The sequence below is a fragment of the Cynocephalus volans genome, chromosome 2 (assembly GCF_027409185.1).
Source record: "Cynocephalus volans isolate mCynVol1 chromosome 2, mCynVol1.pri, whole genome shotgun sequence".
Classification (NCBI taxonomy): Eukaryota; Metazoa; Chordata; class Mammalia; order Dermoptera; family Cynocephalidae; genus Cynocephalus; species Cynocephalus volans.
Window position 1 is genome coordinate 59144202 of NC_084461.1, and position 24533 is coordinate 59168734.

Consider the following 24533-nt stretch of genomic DNA (forward strand, 5'->3'; position numbering starts at 1 on the left):
CAAGTTTTAGTATTTAGAGGACAAGCTTAAGTAAATGTAAAAAAATTCATTTATGATCCATCTTGGTTCCCAGTAGATTATCAAAAAATAAGGTACTGTAAATATAGCCCTAAATTAATAATAATAATCAAGTTGGAGTCTGGCCACTTAGCTCAGTTGGTTAAAGTAAGGTCAAGGTCAAGGGTCTGAATCCTACTACCAGCCAGCTGCCAAAAAATAAAAATAAGTTGGCAAGGTATATGCTGTTTGGAGATAGGGATCAAAACAGTTCCTATAGCCCTATTCTAGATGTACCAAATTGGAAACATTAGCTATTTTTCTTTTCTTCTTTGAATGTCAGGTCAATAATTTACTGACCTTCCAAAAAATCCCATCTAACATTTTGACTAAATAAATAATAAACATTACTTTGAGGATTTATCTTAGACTACCTGTAAGTATAAAAAATGTAATATCAGTTATTTAAGATGTGTACTAAATGCATGCTCTAAATGCTTTAAAATGTCTGGATTCATATAACAGGTTACAGGAATACTTAAAGATGCTGGCGTAAACAATTTAACAATTCAAGTGGAAAAAGAGGCATACTTTCAACATATGTCTGGACTAAGTACTGGATTCCATGATGTCCTGGCTATGACAAAACAAATGGAGTCCATGAAATTCTGCAAAGATGGTACTTACATCATGTGAGCATAACTCAGGAATTACCCCTGGGGTATGAACAATGAAGATTAAATGACTCAGTATTTGTGATATTGCCAGAAGGACAAAAATTGCACATAATTGTACAGAAACTTTTGAAGCTCCCTACTATTGGATCAAGGAATCTTTCTTAAAAGAAATTTAAATACAGAATGAAGCATTAATTGTGAAAGTAAGATAATTATTTGAATAATGTGTATAAAGGAATCTTAAAATTTGAACATGACATATAACATCATCTTTAGAAATGGATACATAATGATGGATTCTAGTGAAGACCAAAATTACTTCTGTGTGTTTACTTTCTATTAGAAAGCGTCTCCATTGTAAATATGTATTTACATGTTTATTACAAAGACCCAAATGAAAAATTTTAGTCATTTTTTTTGCATAGCCTAAGGATAAAATAGGAATAAAAGTTCTATATTTATGGATTTTCTGTATATAAAACTGGTTTCTAATTATAACTTAAGTTCATTAAGTAAAATCTGGATTGCCTCTTTAAATGTGAACTAAATTATTTGGGAGAAGCTTCAACCACTGATATGAGATAAGCAGTGAGAATAAGGAAGTATAACATTACAGTTTTTGATGTATTATAAAAACCAACCACTCTGTAAAATAAATTTTTTTACTTTTGGTAATATTTGCAAATGAATAATTTATTAGGATGAAGAACTTACACGAGGTTGTGTCTATGTTATTTGTTCACTTGTCATCTTTCTCCAAAGTAGAATATTTCATTTCTTGTTGTGCATCTGGCATTCCAAGCTGCTTATCAAGCTGGTATCCAAGCAATACTAGGATTTCATCTTTTCATTTAGCTCCATATGTTGTGGAACAGCTAGTTAAGAGAATCATAAATAGTTGTCAACCAGAGTTGAATTCTCTGCCTAAGGATGTAACTTTTTTTCTGATTTCTGGAACAAATAGATATATATAAGAAATATTGGGCCAGCCCATGGCTCACGTGGGAGGGCCTGGTGCTGACAACACCAAGTCAAGAATTAAGATCCCCTTATCGGTCATCTTTTAAAAAAAAAAAAAGATAAGAAATATCAAAGAATAGTTATTTCAAGGTTTAATAATTAAAACTTATCCATAAACATTTGAGAACTATGAAAACAAAATACCCTATAACTACTTTATATAGTACAAATTGAGTATCCCTTATCCGAAATGCTTGGGAACAGAAAGTTTTGGATTTCACATTTTTTTCAGATCTTGGAATATTTGCAGAATGCGTATCTAATCTGAAAATCCAAAATGCTCCAATAAGCATTTCCTTTGAGTATCATGTCACTACTCAAAAAGTTTCAGGTTCTAGAGCATTTTGGATTTTCAGATTAGGGATACTTAATCTTTAATATCTAATTTATATCTTTTTATTTCCAATTTTAACTGCATGTGTAATTGAAAAGATTTTATGATAAACAGATATATATAATACATGCAGTTTTATAAACACCAAAGAATATTGTCCAAAAGAAACTTTTGAATACCTATCTTTCTATTTATAAGCATCTAAATATTTTCATTCTTATACTAGGAATTGTGATAAGTAGGATGAATTTAGTATGAATACTATTTTCTTATCTCTACCATAATGGCAAACATGTATTGTAAATCATATTTTTGTCTTACCAATTTTAATATGTGAGAGGTTTTAGAAATTTGTTATAAGTTATTTTGATAATCCTTGTTTTTGCACATTTTTTGGTCCTAAATATTCAATACATATTAAAAACTTTGAGTTGTGGGTAAATAATTACATATGGATATTTTAATGCAGTTTTTACACATTAAAAATAAAATTTAGGGGGCTGGCTGTTTAGTTCAGTTGGTTAGAGTGCAGTGTTACAACACCAGGGTCAAAGCTTCAGATCCTTATACCAGCCAGCTGCCAAAAAAAAATTTTTTTAAGTAGATAGTGAGGTACAATAAATATTAAACCATTATTAACATTGTCATTTCCCTTAAAAGTCATATAAATAGCAAAACGATTAATGTGATTGAGAGATAGGGTGAGAGGAAGGGCAGGGGCTGAAGATTAAGGGGGGTGCAGGTAGAAAGTAGGGAAAGTCCAGTACTGACAACACCATGGTACTGGTTTCACCTCATATAAACTATGTGACTTTTATTCAAATGAGCCTCTCTGGGTATCTTTATTTTTCTCATGTATAATATCAATAAAATCTGACAGGGTTTGGGAATAAATAATGAATGTGAAGATAAATTGAAAGTTGAAAAGGGCTATAGTTGAGGAATCATTATTTTAAACCTGACTTCAAAGGTAGCTTTCATTAATTTCTCTGTTTTTCTATAAATCAACATCCCATGGCTGGCTGGTTAGCTCAGTGGGTTAGAGCTTGATGTTATAACACCAAAGTCAAGATTTCATATCCCTGTACCAGCCAGCTGCCAAAAAACTTAAAAAATACCCAAAACAGAAGCCTGCTTAGTAATTTGTTTGCTCTGAGAATGGTGGTGGTTACTGTTTTCCACACCTGTTAATTTCTCTTGCTTCCCTTTTTCTCCATCCATTGTTTTCTGTTATTACCAATTTGGGAGCTCGTGATTTTTCTAATTTCAGCAGAAAAATAGTGAAGCTACATAATCAGCAATCTAACCAAGCATGATGTTGATAACACCAAGGTCCAGCATTCAATCTCTGAACCAGCCAACCACCAAAAAATTTCTAACCAGAGGACTCTGGTCTTATCTTAAATTTAGATTATGATTCTCCCCTAAAGTATCTACTATATTAAGGCAGAGATGCATGTTTTTACTAGTTAATGGTCACCTGGTCCAAAATGGCAAACAGCTCCTTTTTACCTCTGTCATTCAGATACACAGCTCTCCTGTCTAGAAACTACCACTCTTGTCAGTTTCTAGTACTGTATGTTTCCAGATATTTTATTTATGCATATACAAGCAAATACATGTGTGTATTATTTTTCACTTAGAAATTATTCTATAATTGAAACATTAAAAAGCATCCTCATTCTTAGCTGCATAGTAAACCTACCGATGGATTTTTTTTAGGTTATACCAGCCAGCTGCCAAAAAAAAAATTTTTTAAGTAGATAGTGAGGTACAATAAATTTTTTTTTTAAAAGATGACTAGTAAGGGGATCTCAACTCTTGGCTTGGTGTTGTCAGCACCACAGTCAGCCAGTGAGCAAACCGGCCATCCCTATATGGGATCTGAACCCATGGCCTTGGTGTTATCAGCACCACACTCTCCCGAGTGAGCCACAGGCCAGCCCTAATCTTTTGCTATTCTAGACTGATAACATGAATAGCCTTGTACAGGCATCATTTTGCATATTTGCAAATAAATATTTAGGATAAATTCCTACAAGTAGAATTTCAGAGGCAAAAGGTTTTGGACATTTATGAATTTGAAAAATATTGCTAAATTGCACTCCACAGAGATTGTAACAGTTTACCCTCCCAGCAGCAATGTTAGATGTCTTAAAATGGAAATAGGCAAACATTTCTTATGGCCTTAATTAGCAGCAGGTTAAATATGCAGGGAAATTATATATAAATGCTGAATAGACTTCAATTATAAAACCAGTAATGTTCATTTTTAGGGTGATTTTTCAGAAGGGAAATTTTCTAGTAAATTATATAATTCAATTAAAATTGTGAATTATCAAACTTTCTGTCTTGTTCCTCGTATCCACAGCAGGTTCTGACACATATGCTCAAAGAGGTTTATTATATTCTGTGCATGTACAAACATATTGTTCTGTTACATTTTTCTTTTCTTATTTTTATTGAGGTATATTTAATACAATAAAATACATGGTGCTCAGTTCAGTGAAGTGGTGAGTATATGGAGCAACTGGAACTCACACACTGCCAAAGTTAAACATATCCATCATGTGACCCAGCATTCCCACTCCTAGGTATTTACCCAAGATAAATGGAAAGAAGTGTCCACAAAAAGACTCGTACAAGAACGTATGTATTCATAAAGCAAAAAACTGGAAACAATCCGAATATCCATCAAGAGAACTGATAAATTGCAGTGTATTCATAATAGAATACTACTCAACACTAAAAAATAAAATTACTGTTACATAGGGCCAGCCTGTGGCTCACTCGGGAGAGTGTGGTGCTGATAACACCAAGGCCCCGGGTTCGGATCCCATATAGGGATGGCCGGTTTGCTCATTGGCTGAGCGTGGTGCTGACAACACCAAGTCAAGGGTTAAGATCCCCTTACCGGTCATCTATTTTTAAAAAAAAAAAAAAAAATTACTGTTACATAAAATGTAGATGAGTCTCAAAAACACGTTAAGTGAGAGAAACCAGACACAAAAAAATATAAATCATCATACTGTATGATTTCATTTTTATGATGTCCAAGAACAGGTAAGACTAATCTATAGTGATAGAACACAGAAAGTAGTTTGTATGAGTTTTCTATCACTGTCATAACAAATTACCACAAATTTAATGGCCTAAACAACACAAATTTATTATCTTACAGTTCTGTAGGTCACGAGTCCAGTGTGGGTTTCACTGAACTGAACTCAACGTGTCAGCAGGGCTGTGTTTCTTTCTGGAGGTTGCAGGAGAGAATCTATTTCCTGATCATTCAGGCTGTTGGCTGGATTTAGTCCTTACGGATATAAGTCTGTGGTCTCTGTTTCTTTGCTGGTGTTCCCAGCTTCCAGAGACCACCTGCATTCCTTGGCTTGTGGTCCCCTTCCTCCGTCTTCAAAGCCAACAACAGCAGGTCAGGTGCTTCTCATGCTTCACATTTCTCCTGTCTCTTCTTCCATTGCTGCATCTCTCTGACTTGCTCTTCTGCTTTCCTCTTCTACTTTTAAGGACTCAGGAGATTGCACTGGGCCCACCCAGGTAATCCAGGATATTCTCCTCATCTCAAGGTCTTCAAAGACCCTTTTGCCATGGTAAGATAACATATTCACAGGTTCCAGGCATTAGGACATTGGCATCCCTGGGAGGTCATTCTACCTACTATGTGGTTGTCTTGGGGAGGTAGGGATTTGTTGGAAAGGGGCAGGGAGGAATGTTTTGGAGTGATGAAAATGTTCTATATCTTGATCAGAGTGGTGATTACACAGGAGTATACAATTGTCACATCTTTTTTTTTTGGCGGCTGGCTGCTCCAGGAATCTGAACCCTTGACTTTGATGTTATATCAGCACCACGCTCTACCCAGTGAGCTAACTGGCCAGCCCCTTGTCAAATCTAATTATAATTTAACTTCTACATTATTGTATTTTGTTTTTCAAGTGTTTTACATTTTACTTGTAATAATTTATTCAGAGGCTATTTTGTGACGGTACATTAAATTCTTTATGTAATCATCTCATGCATTTTTTTTCTCCTAGTACTTTACTGTTTATCACATACTAAGTTTGCTTTAACTGATCAAGTTTGATAATACAGTATAGTCGACTAGATTCTTTCAGGTATATATTGTTTCACTTCATGGCTATTTTCCATTTGAATTCCAACGAGGTTTCCCCCTGCAACAGTATATACATTTGTCAATGCTAACATTCACACAGTTATGGAAAGCCTATTTAAGAAAATAATGCAATAGTTTATGGATTTTAAAACATTCAAAGGCCAGCCCGTGGCTCAATTGGGAGAGTGTGGTGCTGATAACACCAAGGCCATGGGTTCAGATCTCTATATAGGGATGGCCGGTTAGCTCAGCTGGGAGAGCGTGGTGCTGACACCACCAAGTCAAGGTTTAAGATGACCTTACCGGTCATCTTTAAAAAAAAAAATTCAATGAATTTATTAATACTAAACAAATACTGAAGGTCTTTGTACCAAATACACTGCTCTAGGAGCTAAAGTCATCAATAAAAGTCCTGCCCTAATGGGGCTTGCTTTCTAGTGGAGAAGACGGACTAATCTGTAATAAAATGTTAAATGCAATAAGTGATATGAAGAAAAGTAATACTTATTGAACCCTTACCATATACCAGATGGGCACTGTTTTAAGCAATAAATATGTATAATTATCACCATTTTACTGAAGAAGAAACTTGAGGCAGTAAACAGTTAACTAACTTGCCCAAAGTCATCATGCACCTAGTTAAGTGGGAAAGCCAACTTTCCAAGCCAGAAACTGTAGATTCAGGGTTGATACTTTTTTTTTTTTTTTTTTTGGCTGCTGGTGGATATGGGAATCTGAACCCGTGACCTTGGTGTTATAAAGCTGCACTCACTCTAACCAACTGAGCTAACCCACCAGCCAGGGGTGATACTCTTAATTAAAGCAGAGCTCAAGGCTAGAGAGCCAGGATTCTAGAGAATGGTTAAAGAAGCTCTCTATGGAAGAAGACTTTAGAGCCTGATTGAAGGAGGCAAACAATATCTGGTATTCTAGACCATCTTCTAATATCTGCTATTTTAGACAGAGAACATCAACTCAAGGACATTTGAGGCAAGAAGTTCTTAGCATGGTAAAAAACAACAAGGCCAGTGATAGCAGCAAAATTAGGCAGATAGTATGTTGAAGACTAGGAAAGCCTGTCGAGTGCTGAGCAGATGTTGTTTCAAAGGGGTCAGGGCAGGAGACCTAGAATGGAATCTAGGGAACAGTTGGAAGGTCTGGCAATATAGGAATAAACAAATTCAGTTTCTCCTATTTTACTCTCACAAAACACTTCTGACACCAGATGTATGCGGGTTAGGGTCAGGGTTAAGGTTAGGGTTTTCCCTCACACCTCAAGCAATTGAACACTTCTACAGCACACAACATCTGGTGTCCTCTAATTCAATTTAATTCTGACATTACCTGGAGACAGCATCAGATCCCACAAGACTGACCCCCTTCGGGTGCCAATCACAAGCTCCAGGTTGTTTTACCTGTGCTTCTGACCCACTGGCTATAAATCAGGGTTCCCCCAAACCCCTTCCTGTGTTAGAAAAATTCCAGGTCCCACTGGCTAGATCCAGGTTCTTGGTGTCTCAAACAAAGACTTGGACAAGACATGTCAGAAATGAAAGGTAAAGGCAGGTTTATTTAGCAAAGGAAGAGAGCGTACACTCGGGAGACAATGGAGCGGGCTCAAGCTAAAGAGAAGAGTGCTCAAGAGCGCAGACGGTTACTCTCCTGGGGTTTTAAGACCTCTTAGCTAGATTCATGCCATTTGGTCATTGGTTGAGCCCTGAATATAATTTCTGTTGTATTGGTTAAAGAGATTGGTGCCCTAGCTGGTGGGGACTCATCGGTCTAACCCAATGGTGTCCAAGGTGAGGGTCTCCGTATCTGCAAATGACTTTGTCTCCTGTGGTCGTTTCTGCGCATGCGCATGCCTGCTCAGGGAACCGGTTTGTCCTATCTGCAAATAACCAGTTTTTCTTTCTCCCACTCTTATCTCTATCTAGCGTCCTGCCTCACTTGGGTTCAATTGATTTGCTAGAGCGACTCACAGAACTAAGTGAAACACCTATGTTTACCAATCTATTTCCAAGGATACCAATGAAGACATGCATAGGGTGAGTGAGGTATATGGGAAGGAGCAAGGACCTTCCATTCCCTCCCCAGGTGACCACCTTCCAGGAACCTCCACGTGTTCAGCTACCTGCAAGTTCCCTAAACCCAGCCCTTTGGGGTTTTTATGGAGGCTTCATTACGTAGGCATGACTTGATTAAATCATTAGCCGTTGGTGATGAACTTAACCTTCAGACCTTCTCCCCTCCCCAGAAGTTGTGGGGTGGGCCTGAAAGTCCCAACCCTCTAACATCTTTAGTCTTTCCTGTGACCAGCCCCCATCCTGAAGCTACCTAGGGGCTGCCAGCCACCAATCGGCTCATTAGCATAAAAAGACGCCATTTTGGAGATTCCAAGGATTTTAGGAGTCGTATGCCAGTTAAAGGGGACGAAGACAAGCCCCTGAAAAACACAGCACATGTTTGAACTGCACAGGTCCACTTATGTGAATTTTTTTCAATAAATATATTGGAAAGTTTGCGGTTAGGTCTGTCATAAATGCTCATAACAAGCAGAACTCCCACCCCTCCCCACTCCTGGGGGCTTGGGGTGCACGGTGTATTGCTGGGGAAACCCAGGAAAAAAGCATTCAACATACTTAAGATATAACAACATAGTTAAGTATTAGGGAAGTCAAAAGCTATACTTGGGGGCCGAGCCCGTGGCGCACTCGGGAGAGTGCGGCGCTGGGAGCGTGCTGACGCTCCCGCAGCAGGTTCGGATCCTATATAGGAATGGCCGGTGCACTCACTGGCTGAGTGCCGGTCACAAAAAAGACACACACACACAAAAAAAGTTATACTTAGATTTTCGACTGTGTGGGGGATCAGTGCTCCTAAACCCCACTTTTCAACGGTCAACTGTACAGGGTACTTCAAAAAGTTCATGGAAAAATGAAATTAAAAGATATGAGGCAGCTAACAGTTAGCTCAGTTGCTTAGAGCATGGTGCCGATAACACAAAGGTCCAGGGTTCAATCCCTGTGCCAGTCACCAAAATATACAATGTTTTGTTTGTTTGTTTGTTTTAAAGATGGCCAGTAAGGGGATCTTAACCCTTGACTTGGTGTTGTCACACCACGCTCTCCCAAGTGAGCCACAGGCTGGCCCTGTATACAAATAACATTTTTAAGACAAAACTCTCCACTGCTATCAAGGGACAGTGGTAAGAGGTATAAGTATACATCAACTTTACAAATGGGACAGTCAGTGTATAAGATTAAAAATAAGTTCATGATGTTTCTGTGTATACTGTCTTCTTTTTCAACTCTTGTTTCTATCTCTGTTTTAGTGCAAATGCCCCTGATTTTCAGTCAACAAAATCAACCACTTTCTGTCTTGATTTTTTTTTTCAGTTATACATTTTAGGTACAAAGTTTTAAAAGGTCAAATAGTTCTTTAAAATTTATAACAAAATCAGCAGGCCCTGTTTTCCACTCCTACACTGTAAAAGAAACCATTTCTCTATTCTTATCACTGTGTAGTTTACTGCCATAATTCTCAATAATGTCTTTATACTGCTATTTCTTGATTACATGGTTTTAAAAATTACCCATTAACTTCTTACAGTGGAAGATGAGCATTTAGCTCTTTTATACCACCACCAGTGTACTCTCACACCCCTCCCACTTTCCACCATTCCAATAATATAATTAAATCATAATTTTTGGCTAAATCAATATTCAATGTTTCCACTATTATGACTGTATAATTTACCATAGTGCCCTATGTACCCTATTATATTTCCATTTTCTGTTTTAACAACTTCTAATTTGCTCCAGATTTAATATGCTCTTGTTTATTTTCATTTGTCTAAATTTTCTCTGTACCTATCACTAATTTATCCCCAGCTATACCAGAAGTGTAAATTTCTTCTCAGAATGTTCAAATAAGTCAGGTACCAATTTCAGTTTTTTGCTTGGAGAGGTCCCTCTTAGAGCTCACCATCCTTGTCATTCCACCCCAACCCACACTGATTGCTGTGTAGGCCTGCAGAGTAGTGGCAGCCTCGGATGCTCTAAGTCTTGAGAATTTCCTTTGTTTATCTCCTGTGTTTATAACTACTGCTTTATTTTGTGTTATGGTTTTTTCTGCAGCTGGCCCTCACTCTAACCAACAGCTAACCAGCCAGCCCAGAACTACTGTGTTTTAGATCCCATAACTATCTGTATATTTTTTCATCCTTTTTATTATAGACTTCAATAACTTCCTAAGAAAGGGTATGCAGGAGATGCCTTTATTAGATTTTGCAAGTCTGAAAATGCCTTTATTCTACCTCATGGCTGTTTGATGGCTTGACTGCATATAGAATTATAGGCTGAAAGTCATTTTCCCTCAGAATCTTCTAGCTTTCAGCATTGCTGTTGAAAAGTCCATTCTGATCCTTGATCCTTTCTTTTATTTTTATTATTATTATTATTATTATTATTATTTTTAAAGATGACCGGTAAGGGGATCTTAACCCCTGACTTGGTGTTGTCAGCACCACGCTCTCCCAAGTGAGCCACGGGCCGACCCCTTATTTTTATTATTTTTTAATTCACTTTTTTCTTTTTATTTTTTCCTTGATTCTTGATCCTTTATATGCTGATTCTGTTTCCTTTTAGGAATTGCCTGTTCACTTAGAGTTTCTTTTTATGTTGGCTTGTTTGTTTTGATTTCTTTTTTTCAAGTTGGAGGATTTCCTTGAAAGTCTGGTGCTCCTTAGCTGGCTATTAACAGTTCAAAGTAAGACGCTGAAATATTGATTAGAAGCTCTGTCAGTGTGCATGTTAAGTAGTGTTAAGTAGTGAGCTTCACTATAAGAGTGACAAAGTGGTAATCCAGCCACTTCTTTGGGACCCTTTCTAACCATTAGATTTTGGTTTTGGTTTTGGTTTTGGTGGCTGGCCAATAAAGGAATCAAACCCTGGACTTCGGTGTTATCAGTACCCTGCTCTAACCAACTAAGCTAACTGGCAGCCTAACCATCAGAATTTTTGTACCTATTCTCTTGGGCTGATCCATTCCTCAGAAAGGCATTCTCCTATCTCATTTAGGAGGGTATAAATCCAGACTCCAGCATTTAGGGGACTAGATGGGAGAAGCAGACTGGAGAGCTCACCATTTGGTACACAGAATTTCACTTAATCTCCCCTCAGCTTGCCTGGTATCCTGAAATCCAGAGTCCTTATAGTTCAGTCACTCCAGAACATAAACCACCAGTATCTGCCAAGACCAGGGAGAGACAGCACTCTCCTTAGCTGGCTTCTCCTCCTCAACACAATCTTTACATATGGAAGGACCCAGGGTTTGCTTCTGGACATCTACTTTTCTCTACAGTTCCTTCCCTAAATGATATCATCTGTGTAGGTACTACCTACAGCAAAAGGAGAACTCTGACTTCCCACCTGACTTCTGCCTAGTGGAACTCTCCTCTTGTATATCTCCAAGCATTCCAAATGTAGCAGAATTCTTAATATCTTATCCATACCTTGCTACCCCCTAAAAGCTGGTCATCTCTTGATCTTCCCTATTTCAGTTACTCAAGCCAAAACCCAGGAGTCATCCTTGATTCCTATTTCTCACACTCCAAGCATGCAAGCCATTAAGACCTAGCAATTCTATCTCCAAAATATATGCTGAACCCACCCTTTTCTGTTCAGCTATTATCCAAGCCATCATCTTTTGCCTGGCCTCCTACCATAGCCTCTAATGGTTCCCCTTGCTTCTCTTCTCCTCCCACTTCCCCTTCATCCTCCCCGCCCCCCCCCCCAATCCCACACATTCTTTCCATAGTGACTAAATCAGATCATGCTACACCTTGGCTTAAACCTTCCAAAGGCTTCCTCTGAACTTATCGAAGCCCAGGTTCCTTACCTTGATTTATAAGGACTTGTATAATTCTACCCTTTCCAATGTCTGCAATCTCATCTCTACTACTCCCCTTTTATGAATATGACAAGCTCATTCCTATTTTACAAAACTAAACATACTCTTACCATATTATCCAGCAATCACATTCCTTGGTATTTACTACTCATATGAGTTTAAATCTTGTGTCCATACAAAAACCTGCACACAGATGTTAATAGCAGCTTTATTCATAGCTGCCAAAACTTGGAAGCAACCAAGATGTCCTTCAGTAGGTGAAAGAATAAACTGTGGTAGATTCAGACCATGGAATATTATTCAGCGCTAAAAAGAAATGAGCTATCAAGCCATGAAAAGACATGGAAGAACCTTAAATGCATATTTAAATAAAAGCCACTCCGAAAAGGGCTATATACTATATGATTCCAACTATATAACATTCTGGAAAAGGCAAAACTATGGAGACTAAAAGGGTCAGTGGTTGACAGGGGTTTAGAAGGAGGAAGGAATGAATAGGTGGAGCAGAGGGTTTTTTTTTTTTTTTTTTTTTTTCAGAGCGGATTTTTAAGGCAGTGAAACTATTGTGTATGATACTATAATGGTAGATACCGTCATTATACATTTGCCAAAATCCATAGAATGTACACACCGAGTGAACCTTAATGTAAACTATGGACTTTGGGTGATAGTGAGATGTCAATGTAAGTTCATAGATTGTAACAAGTGTACAATTTTGGTGTCTGATGTTGATTGTGGGGAAGGCTGTGCCAATGTGGGGTGAAACTACTTTCTGCTCAATTTTACTGTGAACCTAAAACTGCTCTAAAAAAAAAAAAAGTATAAAAATAAAATAATTAATTTTTTAAAATGGAAGTACCAAGTATGAGTAAGTTGCCCAAGCTCACTCAGCCATGAAGGGGTGGAGGAGAAAGACTTGCTGAGGTTGTACAGCTGAGCAGAGAACTGAAGGATGAATGGGATTTAGCTGGACAAAACCCAGAGCAAGAAAAGGGGAGACATTCCAGGCAAAGGAAAGGAAGGGCAAAGGCCCCACGTCAGGCACCCATGTAAGAGGGAAGAACTATGACCGTGTAAGATTGATTAATGATCCCATTTAATAAACTAAATGATTGGGCACTTTCTTCTGGATCCTTCACTTCCAGCACCAGCGGCCTCTACTAGCTCTTAGGCAGTTGCACTGTGAGATACCAGTGTGTTTATCTGTCTCCCCTCCAACTGGTGAGCTTCCGTGTGCTGAGAAGTAGAAAGCAAAAAGCACCATCTTGTTTTTCTTTGGATCCACAGAAAGACTGAGCAAATGACAAAGCAAATGGAGTAAAATGTTAACGATAATTGAATCTAGCTAAAGCACATAAGGATGTCCCTTGTAATGTTTTTGTTTGTAATTGGTGTGTTTGAAATTATTTCCAAATAAAAAGCTAAAGGAAACAACAAACGATTGGCTTTGGGTAACTGGCCAATCTTGAAGCAATCGTAATGAGAAGTAATCTGGCTGACATTCCTAAGAGATAATATTGCCTCTTAAGAAATATTACGAATCCGAAAAAATCCTAATTTCAGTCCCAGCATTGCTAATTCCTGCCAAGGTCACCTAAACTTCTGAACTTCAATCTCTCCAATCCAAAGAGCTGTTGGAACGAGCAAAGGAAAGAATGTATATCAAAGCCTTTCACGAACTGTAAGATGTTATTGCTGCTACTGTAGAAGAGGAAAGTGTGCAACAGTAAGTTGGACTACAACCAAAACTGCTTTTCACGCTTCTAAAGCTGCGGCCGGCCCACTGTCACCTTTCAAAGGCCACAAGCGTCTCTCCCTGCCTAGCTCGCGCGCCCCACACTCGCTTTTCTCGCCTTTCCCGCCTTTCCAGGTGGGCGGCGCACGAACCGCTGGCCCGTCCAGTTGGCAGCAGCTGCTACCCGAGACCGCAGGCGCGGGACCAGATCACGTGAGGGCCGGGCAGGCGCCGTAGGGCCGTAGCCTGCCTCTGGCCCCGCCCCTTCTCGAAGGTCTTCGCGGGGTCACCCTGGAAACGCATTCTCAGGGAACCGGCAGTCGCCAATGGGAAGGGAGCGAGTGCCACGAACAGGCCAATAAGGAGGGAGCGGTGCGGGGTTTAAACCTGAGGTAGAGCTGGTTTCTCCTGGCGTGCTGCGGAGGAACGGCTGTTGGCCTGTGCTGGTTTAGGTCCTCGGCTCGTCGGGGCCTCTGGTGTTCTGCTTCTCCCCGCTGAGCTGCTGCCTGGTGGAGAGGAAGCCATGGCGCTCCGGGTCACCAGGGTGAGCTGCTGCGGCCTGTGAACAAACGCGTGCCTTCTCGCCCTGGCTTGCCTGCGGGAGCCACCGAGCGAGCCAGGACCGCGGCAGCGATTTGGGACGGGGGGGCGGGGAGTCGCCGAGGGAGCGCCCAGGTGGGCGCCTGGCGTGGTGGGGGAGTTTGGGGGGCGGGCGGAGGGAGGAAGGAAGGAAGGTGAGAAAGAGAACTAGATGGATCTTGGTAAGTGTTCCGGGGTGAGGTGGAGGTTCGACGAGAAACCTTTTGAAAAACTGATGGAGGTTCCCGGGTGAATCTTCCATCAACTGCGTAACTCCCTTCCCAGAGAAGGTGTCTGCAGTTGGAGGCTTTTTCGGTTTCTTATCAAATGTAACTTCATGGTATTTTAGTGTTGGCCGGGACAGGACATTCCTCATAGGTAAATAAGGAGATTCTAGGAGAAAAGTGACTTGTCACGGCCCTAGAGCAGCCCCTGAAACCCACGTTTCCCCTTGGATCCCGCTTTTAGCCGGCTTTCGTTCTGAGAGCCTCTCCTGCGCCCTACCTTAATTAACTCTTGACTTACTCAAGCCTCCGTGCACCAGCTCTCAAGGTGGTCTTGCTTCTTTCAGAACACGAAAACTAATGCTGAAAATAAGGCGAAGATCAGTATGGCAGGCGCAAAACGTGTGCCTTTGGCCACCGCTGCAGCCTACAAGCCTGGGCTGAGGCCAAGAACAGCTCTTGGAGACATTGGTAACAAAGTCAGTGAACAGCTACAGGCCAAAATGCCTCTGAAAAAGGTAACTATCTTCCTGCCCGAACTTCTCTGTAAGAGCCCACCTTCCAACTGTGACCCTTGATGGAGAAACATTCTATTTTCTCTGTTTCATCTACAGGAAGTAAAAACTTCAGCTACTGGAAAAGTTGCTAAAAAACTACCAAAACCTCTGGAAAAGGCGCCAGTGCCAGAGCCAGAGGCGGAGCCACAGCCACAGCCTGAGCCTGAGCCTGTTAAAGAAAAACTTTCGCCTGAGCCTATTTTGGTAAACTCACTCTTGTTGATTGTTTCTTTTCCCTCATTTTACTGATGCATGGGACAGTGTTTGAATAGTAGTCAATACTAACATTTATTGAGTGCTTAGCATGAGGCAGGGTCTGCTAAGCACTTTACATGCATTAACTCACATAATCTTTAAGTAATACTCTCCAAGGTAGGTATTACCTCTACATTTTAGATAATGGCTTAGAGAAGTAATAAGTCAGCATCCCACAGCGAATATGCAGTACATATGGGTTCAAGCCCAGGCTGTCTGGCTTCAGAACCTATGCTTTTAACTGCTTTCTTATATTATCCCTTTTGTTAATGGTATTAAATTGTACCTACCTGAACCAAAGATTTTGTTGTCCAAGTACAAACCATCTCTGTCCAGAATTTATTGACTAAAACACAGAATATTCTTTTGAATCTTTTTACTCCCTAATGTGATCACTAAATAATAAGCCTGTAACATTGAAATATATAAAGGAGTAAAGCAGAAAAAAATTGTTGCTCTTCGGAGAGTGGATAAGATGAATTAACACTTAACCTCAAAAACCAAGAATTTTTTTATTAATGTATTTACTCCTGTGAAGAAAAGACAGGACATGTAGAAGAGGCTGCTTTGTTGGAATTGCAATGAACTGCATTCTGAAGCGCTAATTTTTAAAACTTAGTTAAAACTAGTTGAGAAAATTATCTGTAAAAATTCATTCAGTCCAGGGCTGGCCTGTGGCTCACTCGGGAGAGTGCGGTGCTGATAACACCAAGGCCATGGGATCGGATCCCATATAGGGATGGCCGGTTCGCTCACTGGCCGAGTGTGGTGCTGACAACACCAAGTCTAGGATTAAGATCCCCTTACCGGTCATCTTTTAAAAAAAAAAAAAAAAAAATTCATTCAGTCCAGCTTCTTAAATTTTATCTAAGGGTAAGAGATTGGAGGCTATTACTTTAGTGCTGAATTTCTGGACATAACACTTGAAACATGTAGTATGCACAGTCTTTTTCTTTTTTTTTTTTTTTTTTTTTTAAGAAATTCTTTTTATGTTCCTACTTTTGGAGGAGTGGAGGCAGCTGGCCAGTATGGGAATCCAAACCCTTGGCCTTGGTGTTATAACGCTGCACTCCAACCTGCTGACCTGACCAGCCAGCCAACATGCACAGTCTTTAATTGGGGATATCAAACTACCTGAGTCTTTCTTGACAGTCTCATCCTGATCCTTGCCTTTGCTTTCCCACTTTTTTTTTTTAATTTTGTAAAGTTTTGAAACCAAATGTGAGGACCGACCTGGAAACACCATCCCACAGTCAGAGAAATGTTCCCTCCCACTTATTAAGAATGCCTTCCCCACCCTCTCTTTCATTTAGCTAATAACCTTTTTATTTGTCAAAACAACTCAAGCATCAACTGAAGCTTTCCCTAACTTCCCCCACCCCACCCCTGTTCCTAGAATCAATCTCATTATTTTGTTTACTTTATCTCTACTAAATTCAAAGCCACTTGAGAATGCCATTAAGTCCGTTCCTAGTACAGAGTGTGACTTGAAGAAGGTGCTCATTAAATTTTTGAACAGTGGAGTAAAAGGAGCTTGAAGGAAATGGTTCATGGAAATGAAGTCAGTTAATCTTTAGTAGTCAGAATTTAGTGTTCTCTTGAGTAGTGAGAAGCAGTCCATGTCTTGAAATAAAAACTGAAGACTGACTTGTCATTCATTTCGATTAACTTCACATGATGCTGATAAACAGATTCATTACTTATCAGTTTTCTTTGGAGTAAAGTCTAGAATGTGAATTTATTTGCTTTTTCTCTGTTTTACCTGTTAGCATTTAGGTTCTGCTAACTATAAATTGACTCAGTCAAATTGGTATTTCACTTTTAAAATTAATCACTTCCTAAAAAGAAATTGAATAAATCTGAAAAGATACTTTTTCTTTAAGGAAATGAATTATATGTCTTTGGCAGAATGGTTTCTTGGGTTGGTACCAATAATATGACCTTCATTCCCAAATATGTGTGCTCCTCTTTGCTATTATTTCAAGAGGTCTCTCTCTTTCAAGGTTGATACTCCCTCTCCAAGTCCAATGGAAACATCTGGATGTGCCCCTGCAGAAGAATATCTGTGTCAGGCTTTCTCTGATGTAATTCTTGCAGTGAATGATGTGGATGCAGAAGATGGAGCTGATCCAAACCTTTGTAGTGAATATGTGAAAGATATCTATGCTTATCTGAGAGAACTTGAGGTCAGTATATCATGAGTCTGTTTTTTTTCTAAACTGCATCTAGCTTTATTAAAGATACTTTCTACCTAGAGTTTACAATAATTCAGACAAGACATGGGCAGCATTTTTTAACAATAGTTGGCACTTTCAAATTCTCCTTCATGGAATACCAAAAATAAAAAGCCACTAAACAAACCAATGAAGGCCAGTTAGCTCAGTTGGTTAGAATGTGGTGCTGAAAACACCAAAGTCCAGGGTTTGATCCAAGTATGGGCCAGCCACCAAAAATAAATTAATAGTAAATAAGCCTAGCTGGTTAGCTCAGCTGGTTAGAGCACACAGCCTTATAACACCAAGGTCATGGGTTCTGATCCCTATACTGTCCAGCTGCAAATAAATAAATAAACCAATGCAGTTTATTTGCCATTTTGAATAGGAAAGTTCCAATAACCCAATAATCTGGATTATTACCAAATTATTAGGGTGGATACCGCTGTGGCTCTTTCTAAAGGAAAGTCCACAGACTGAATGATACATATATAGAGAGAGAGATACACAGATGGATACACATCCATCACAGTTGGCAGTAGGGAGGTCCCAAACTCTCCAGGTTTAAGGGGGATAACAGAGCAGGAGGTGGATGGTAATCGAGAAGATGCTGAAAGCTGAAAGATTATAGCCACCCCTAACACAAGTCATTTTATGTCAGTGTGGCTGATGTGCACTTTATTGTCAGGGAAATTGTTATTTCCTAAAAGGAATAAACTGAAAAGCAAAAGTCTTTGGTTTTCTTCAATTTCATCCCACTTCCAAAACTTTCTATTGCAGTAATGGTATTTGCTCTTCCCCCTCCCCCCAAAACAAGGAAGCATTCTGTATAGTGACGAACTATATAGTTATCAGATTTACCCAGTTGTTTTTAGTGCATTGTCTTCTCATGGCTTCATTGACATCTTCAGTCTTCTTGCCTGGTCCTTTTAGGCATCTCCATTTTCTACAGAATTCTTCTGCAAGTATTTCTTTGCCAGGACCGACCTTCTGCTTTGGGTTTCTTCTCCCTTCTTTTTAATGCTTTTTAACGTTTGTATTCTGTACTGGCCAGCTGCCAAGAAATAAACAATAAAGTTTATGTTCTAACTTTGGAGGATTAGGTTTAGTAAGTGTATGTGCGGGTGCTTAGTGATTCATTCTTCTCCTTAGCTATGTTGGTGTTGGGGTTTTTACCCCAGAGCAGACGGCAGTTTGGTAGCATATGGGTTCCAGCTGATCTGGGACTTACTGATATTTTCTCTACTTCATAAAATCTTACATTCTGGGCTTAGTGAAAAGGTCTGAGATGGTGTCTTTATTTGGGAGGACGTGGTTACAGGATGAGGGCCAGCAGCAGTGGTGGTGAATTAAACATCGTAAGATCTAACAATATGAAAAACCTGTCACACTGTCCTGTCTTATGTTTGCTTGCTTTCTTCCTCAGTGAAAAGCTGTTTATAGTGACCATACAAATAACTCATAGATTCTAAATGCCCCAGAGCTATTCTGTTGTAACTGACCTTTCTGGATATACATGTCATTTGGAATCTTGCTTCTAAGAATAATGAGCATTTTCTTTTGCAGGAAGAGCAAGCAGTCAGAGCAAAATACCTACTAGGTCGGGAAGTCACTGGAAACATGAGAGCCATCCTAATTGACTGGCTAGTACAGGTGCAAATGAAATTCAGGTTGCTTCAGGAGACTATGTACATGACTGTTTCCATTATTGATCGGTTTATGCAGGTGAGCGTAATTCAGTAATTGAGGGTTCTCCTTGCTGGGTTCTAGCTGATTCGTAACAAACTATCTTTAAAGCTAAAATCTGTTTCAGGGGATAGGGTGTCCTTAATTGAGATTTTACTATGGGAGTATGTCTTTCCCACCTCTAGTTCATAGCTCTGTGTCTCCTTTTCAAATACATATTACATATTCATCCAGTTGAAATTTCCATTGCAGAATAATTGTGTGCCCAAGAAGATGCTGCAGCTGGTTGGTGTCACTGCCATGTTTATTGCAAGTAAATATGAAGAAATGTACCCTCCAGAAATCGGTGATTTTGCTTTTGTGACTGACAACACTTACACTAAGCACCAAATCAGACAGATGGAAATGAAGATTCTAAGAGCTTTAAACTTTGGTCTGGGTCGCCCTCTACCCCTGCACTTCCTTCGGAGAGCATCTAAGATTGGAGAGGTAGATATTTATTGAAAAACCATTGGTATGGTACATTAGGGAATAATGCTGCTGACGAAGCAGGTCTAATTCACCTTACCCATATTAAATACCTAACTATACAGGAAAGGGATAAAAATGTTCTTTATTTCCAATCATGCAGCATATTATGATTAAGGCCTTCCATGGGCAATTGCCTGTGAGAGTTTGTAGACAAACATTTGTAGTTACAGATAATGGGCATGCAGGTCATTGCCAATGTAAATGTCTCTGAAAGAAGCTGAGTGACGTGGGTTTTGTTCCAGGTTGATGTTGAGCAACATACTTTGGCCAAATACCTGATGGAACTAACTATGTTGGACTATGACATGGTGCACTTTCCTCCTTCTCAAATTGCAGCAGGGGCTTTTTGCTTAGCACTGAAAATTCTCGATAATGGTGAATGGGTAAGTTCTGTCCCACAAAGCTACCAAGCTTTGAAATTGTAAATGGAACTTTTGTCATTAAAAGACAATTCAAATGGTTCCTAAATATGGAATCTAATGAAGGAATAGTTAAAAGTTATATCTTGTTTGTGATGTTTTCCTCATAGAATGCTTCCATTTCTTTACCAAACTTCATCCTTATATACCCCTTTGAAAAAAGCAGAGTAGCTTTTACTCCTTTTTTTTTTTTTTTTTTTTTTCTCTTTTAAGATGACCGATAAGGGGATCTCAACCCTTGGCTTGGTGTTGTCAGCACCATGCTCAGCCAGTGAGCCAACCAGCCATCCCTATATAGGATCCGAACCTGTGGTCTTAGTGTTATCAGCACTGCACTCTCCCGAGTGAGCCACGGGCCAACCCTCGCTTTTACTCCTTACAGATAGAGTAACTGCATCAGGTCAGATGACATGCTAGAAGTTCATTGATGCAACAAATATTTCTCCTGTGTGCCAGGCACTAGCCTGTGCCCTAGGAATAGAACTATTAATGAGAAAGTTGGCCTCAAGTAACTTGGACTCTAGCTTTGGGGTTGACAATTCAGCAATTACAATAGTGTAATTAAGTTTGAGCACAGGTTCCTACAGAAGCATGAAAGAGTACCTGAGGAAAGAGGAGTCTTTCCCCCCCACCCAAAAGGTGACTGGTAAGGGGATCTTAACCCTTGATTGGTGTTGTCAGCACCGCGCTCTCCAAGTGAGCTAACTAACCATCCGAACCCATGGCCTTGGGTGTTATCAGCACCACACTCTCCCAAGTGATCCATGGGCCAGCCCCAGAGGAAGGAGGAGTCTTAAGCTTGTCTTAAATTTCAATTGTAGTCAGTCATACAGTATCTATCCCCCTACCCTACTCAAGAAACATCTAGAAATTTTATGAAAACCATTATTGGTCACCATTTTTTACATAATCTTTTGTTGTCTTAGACACCAACTCTACAGCATTACTTGTCATACACTGAAGAATCCCTTCTTCTTGTTATGCAGCACCTGGCTAAGAATATAGTCATGGTGAATCGTGGGCTTACAAAGCACATGGTGAGTCAATTAATAGCATTGTTAGATGTTGAAAAAAGGTGAAAATAATTCAGGTTTCATGCCTATATGCATAGTTTATTTTTAAGGAGTTGATGTTTTAAATGAATATATGTATCATTGGATTTCGTGATTTATTTCTTTGGTTTTGTTTTCCCTTTTTAATTACTATGCTTTTCTCTTCCAGACTATCAAGAACAAGTATGCCACGTCCAAGCATGCTAAGATCAGCACTCTAGCACAGCTGAATTCCTCACTAGTTCAAGATTTAGCCAAGGCTGTGGCAAAGGTGTAACTTGTAAACTTGTGTTGAAGTACTATATATTTGCAAATAAAATTGGCACCATGTGCCACCTATACATAGTATGTTACATTTATTTACTTTTAATAAAGTTTGTGGCCCTTTTTACTTTTATAGCTCATTTGAATGTGGTTACTTCCTACTCTAGGGTAACCTAAAAGTTGACTTAAAAGGTATGGTGGGGAATATTTTAAAAACTGCTTTTCAGATTACCTGGGACCCAACTAATGTATATAGCTGTTGGCTTATGTTTATATACCTGGTTCTTCCTGTTTTGTGTGGCTGGTTTTTACTTTATTAAATGAGTTACTGAGGTGGTGAAAGTGTTTAAAACCTTTACTTCCATAGTGCATACTACATGTAAGCCAAGTCATCTTGGAATATCTTCTGCCTGGTTCTATTTTAAAGTGTAAGTCTCTCACCTTATCCCTAGTTCCCTTGTTTTGTTTCTTTTTGTGATTGCTGCCATAATTCTGAGTGATTTACTTGTACCACTATTTCTTCAGTTACCAATTTTAGCTAGTATCATTTCAAACTTTTTCACTTTGAAAAATAAGAACTTTTTTTTTTTTTTTTTTTTAAAGATGACCGGTAAGGGGATCTTAACCCTTGACTTGGTGTTGTCAGCACCACGCTCAGCCAGTGAGCGAACCGGCCATCCGTATATGGGATCCGAACCCGGGGTCTTGGTGTTATCAACACCGCACTCTACCGAGTGAGCCACGGGCCGGCCCGAAAAATAAGAACTTTTATAGTCTAAGTATTTTATGTTTTCATTTATTGGTTAAGAAAATAAAACAGGATGCTGAAAATAAATACAAAAGTCTTTTTAAAAACATTAATTTACCCCTCCCTTACACTCCTACTTCCTAGTTCATCCACCTAAAGGACAGCGGCAGTTTGGAATGTATCCTTCCATGCCTTCTATAATAATAGACATTCATATAAATTGTTATGAGGATTTTAGAAAATGGGTTCCTTACCTCATATATAGGCCTACCTTTATCTGTGCATCACATTACATGCTATGGATATACTGTAATGTATTTAACCATTCCCCTTTTGACATTCAGACTGCTTTTTCTCTTTGCCTCTACAGACAGTGCTGTTTAAATATAATTTTATAACTTTCTTTATGTATGCCAGGTTCCCCAAACTGCATTTTATGTTCGGACAGAGCCAGATGACTTTCTCAATGTCATCAGTGTACCAAAGTGCCTGCTTTCTCTGCATCCTTGTTAGAATTGAAGGTAATGTCTTCAATTTCTGTGAATACAACTGGCAAAAAATATCCTTATCTCATTTGCTGTTTTAATTTATACTTCTGATGGCAAGTTGAATAAATTTTTGTCTACTTACTTATCCCTTTGTCTGTTGTCTTTTGCCATGCAGAAATTTTAAGGTTTCGTATTATGAAGTCTATTTTTTCTGTAGTTGCTTTTGGATTTTCAGTCTTAAGGTCAACTCCATCCCCAAACCATGAATACTTCCTAAAATTGTATCTTAATTTTTCCCATTTATATCTAGCATCCTTCAGTAAACTATTTTTGTATGTGGTATAAAATAAGATTCTTACTTACTGGTAGATACCCATTTATGTCAATTATGATTGAAAGCCCTCCTTGTCCAACCTGAAACATCTTCACTGCCCATCTATTTCCTAATCTACTTGGTTTTTTCCTGTGACAATAGTTTTACACGAATTTAGCAGTTTATCTGATGAGGATCATCACTGTTTTCCTAACAGTTGGGGTCATTATCAAACTCTTCCGTATAAACTTTAATATTGTCTAGTTACCAAAAAGTTCCTTTGAGATTTTGACTGTACATTATATACTAGTTGGGATGGACTGACTCATCTTCCCACCTAGAAAACATTTTCCGTTGAGCCTTATTGCATGCCCTTCAATACAATGTTAGAATTATATGATTCTGCAGTTTTCTTGAATTTATTGCTGGGTTTATGGTTTTTGTCACTGTTATGCACAGGATATATTTCACATGTTTTATTTCTGGTTGTGTATTTAGTACACAGCTGACTAATTAATTTCACTTCAAATAGTTTTTAGGGCCGGCCCGTGGCTCACTCGGGAGAGTGTGGTGCTGATAACACCAAAGCCACAGGTTCGGATCCCATATAGGGAAGGCCAGTTGGCTCATTGGGTGAGCATGGTGCTGACAACACCAAGTCAAGGGTTAAGATCCCCTTACCGGTCATCTTTTAAAAAAAAAAAAAAAGTTTTTAGCGGAGAGGTCTTTTGGTTTTCTTTTTTTTTTTTTTTTTTGCGTGGCTGGCCGGTATGGGGAATCGAACCTGTGAGCTTGGTGTTATAAGGCTGTGCTCTAACCAACTGAGCTAACCAGCTAATCTATTGGAGAGTTTTCTAGGCCTTATATCCAAAAGTTTAATTTTTTTTTCAATTTTTTTGTTAATTATATTAGAATCTCAATCAATTATAATAATAGGTAGAATGATTGGATATCACTTTAGCATTTTTACCATCTATTGTTTTTGCTATTAGTCTTTAAGTGGTCTTCACATTTTCTATTTCTTTTTTTTTTTTTTTTTCTTCCGTGACCTGCACTCAGTCAGTGAGTGCACCAGCCAGTCCTATATAGGATCCGAACCCGCGGCGGGAACATTGCTGTGCTCCCAGCGCCGCACTCTCCTGAGTGCGCCACGGGCTTGGCACACATTTTCTATTTCTTTTTTTAAAGATGACCGGTAAGGGGATCTTAACCCTTGACTTGGTGTTGTCAGCACCACGCTCTCCCATGTGAGCCACAGGATGGCCCTCAAAATCTTCCTTTTCATCAACTTCTGGTTAAGTTATTTCTTTGTGGTCCTTTTTGATCTGGAGATTATTTAACAGTGCTTATTTTCCGAGTAGTCAGTTTTGATTTTTAATTTTTTGTCAGACACCTT

At 39.1% G+C, this 24533-nt stretch overlaps 2 protein-coding genes across 10 annotated transcripts in view; both read left to right on the plus strand.

Moving 5' to 3' along the window:
- Nucleotides 1-8646, plus strand: part of SLC30A5 (solute carrier family 30 member 5) — a 35813-nt gene extending 27167 nt beyond the window's left edge. For 5 of the 9 annotated variants that reach the window (XM_063087229.1, XM_063087234.1, XM_063087233.1 and 2 more), the window contains one exon: nucleotides 523-1107. In XM_063087229.1, coding sequence (XP_062943299.1) covers nucleotides 523-693 — 171 coding nt within the window. In that variant the 3' untranslated portion in view covers nucleotides 694-1107. The other 4 variants (XR_010022652.1, XR_010022654.1, XR_010022653.1 and 1 more) reach the window with 4 other exon arrangements.
- Nucleotides 8647-14085: 5439 nt separating this feature from the next.
- On the plus strand, nucleotides 14086-22108 carry CCNB1 (cyclin B1). The gene is made up of 9 exons (XM_063087041.1): nucleotides 14086-14352; nucleotides 14959-15129; nucleotides 15226-15372; nucleotides 17427-17609; nucleotides 19203-19361; nucleotides 19575-19811; nucleotides 20096-20236; nucleotides 21199-21309; nucleotides 21494-22108. The coding sequence occupies exons 1-9, from the start codon at nucleotides 14332-14334 to the stop codon at nucleotides 21599-21601; spliced, it is 1278 nt and encodes a 425-aa protein (XP_062943111.1). The 5' UTR covers nucleotides 14086-14331; the 3' UTR covers nucleotides 21602-22108.
- The last annotated feature ends 2425 nt before the right edge of the window (nucleotides 22109-24533 follow it).

Excerpts from the sequence above, each read along its gene's own strand:
- CCNB1 (XM_063087041.1), top strand. The coding sequence starts at position 14,332 with ATGGCGCTCCGGGTCACCAGG. Across the intron at positions 15,373-17,426 it reads TTTCGCCTGAGCCTATTTTG|GTTGATACTCCCTCTCCAAG; the intron begins GTAAACTCACTC and ends CTCTCTTTCAAG. Across the intron at positions 21,310-21,493 it reads GTGGGCTTACAAAGCACATG|ACTATCAAGAACAAGTATGC; the intron begins GTGAGTCAATTA and ends TTTCTCTTCCAG.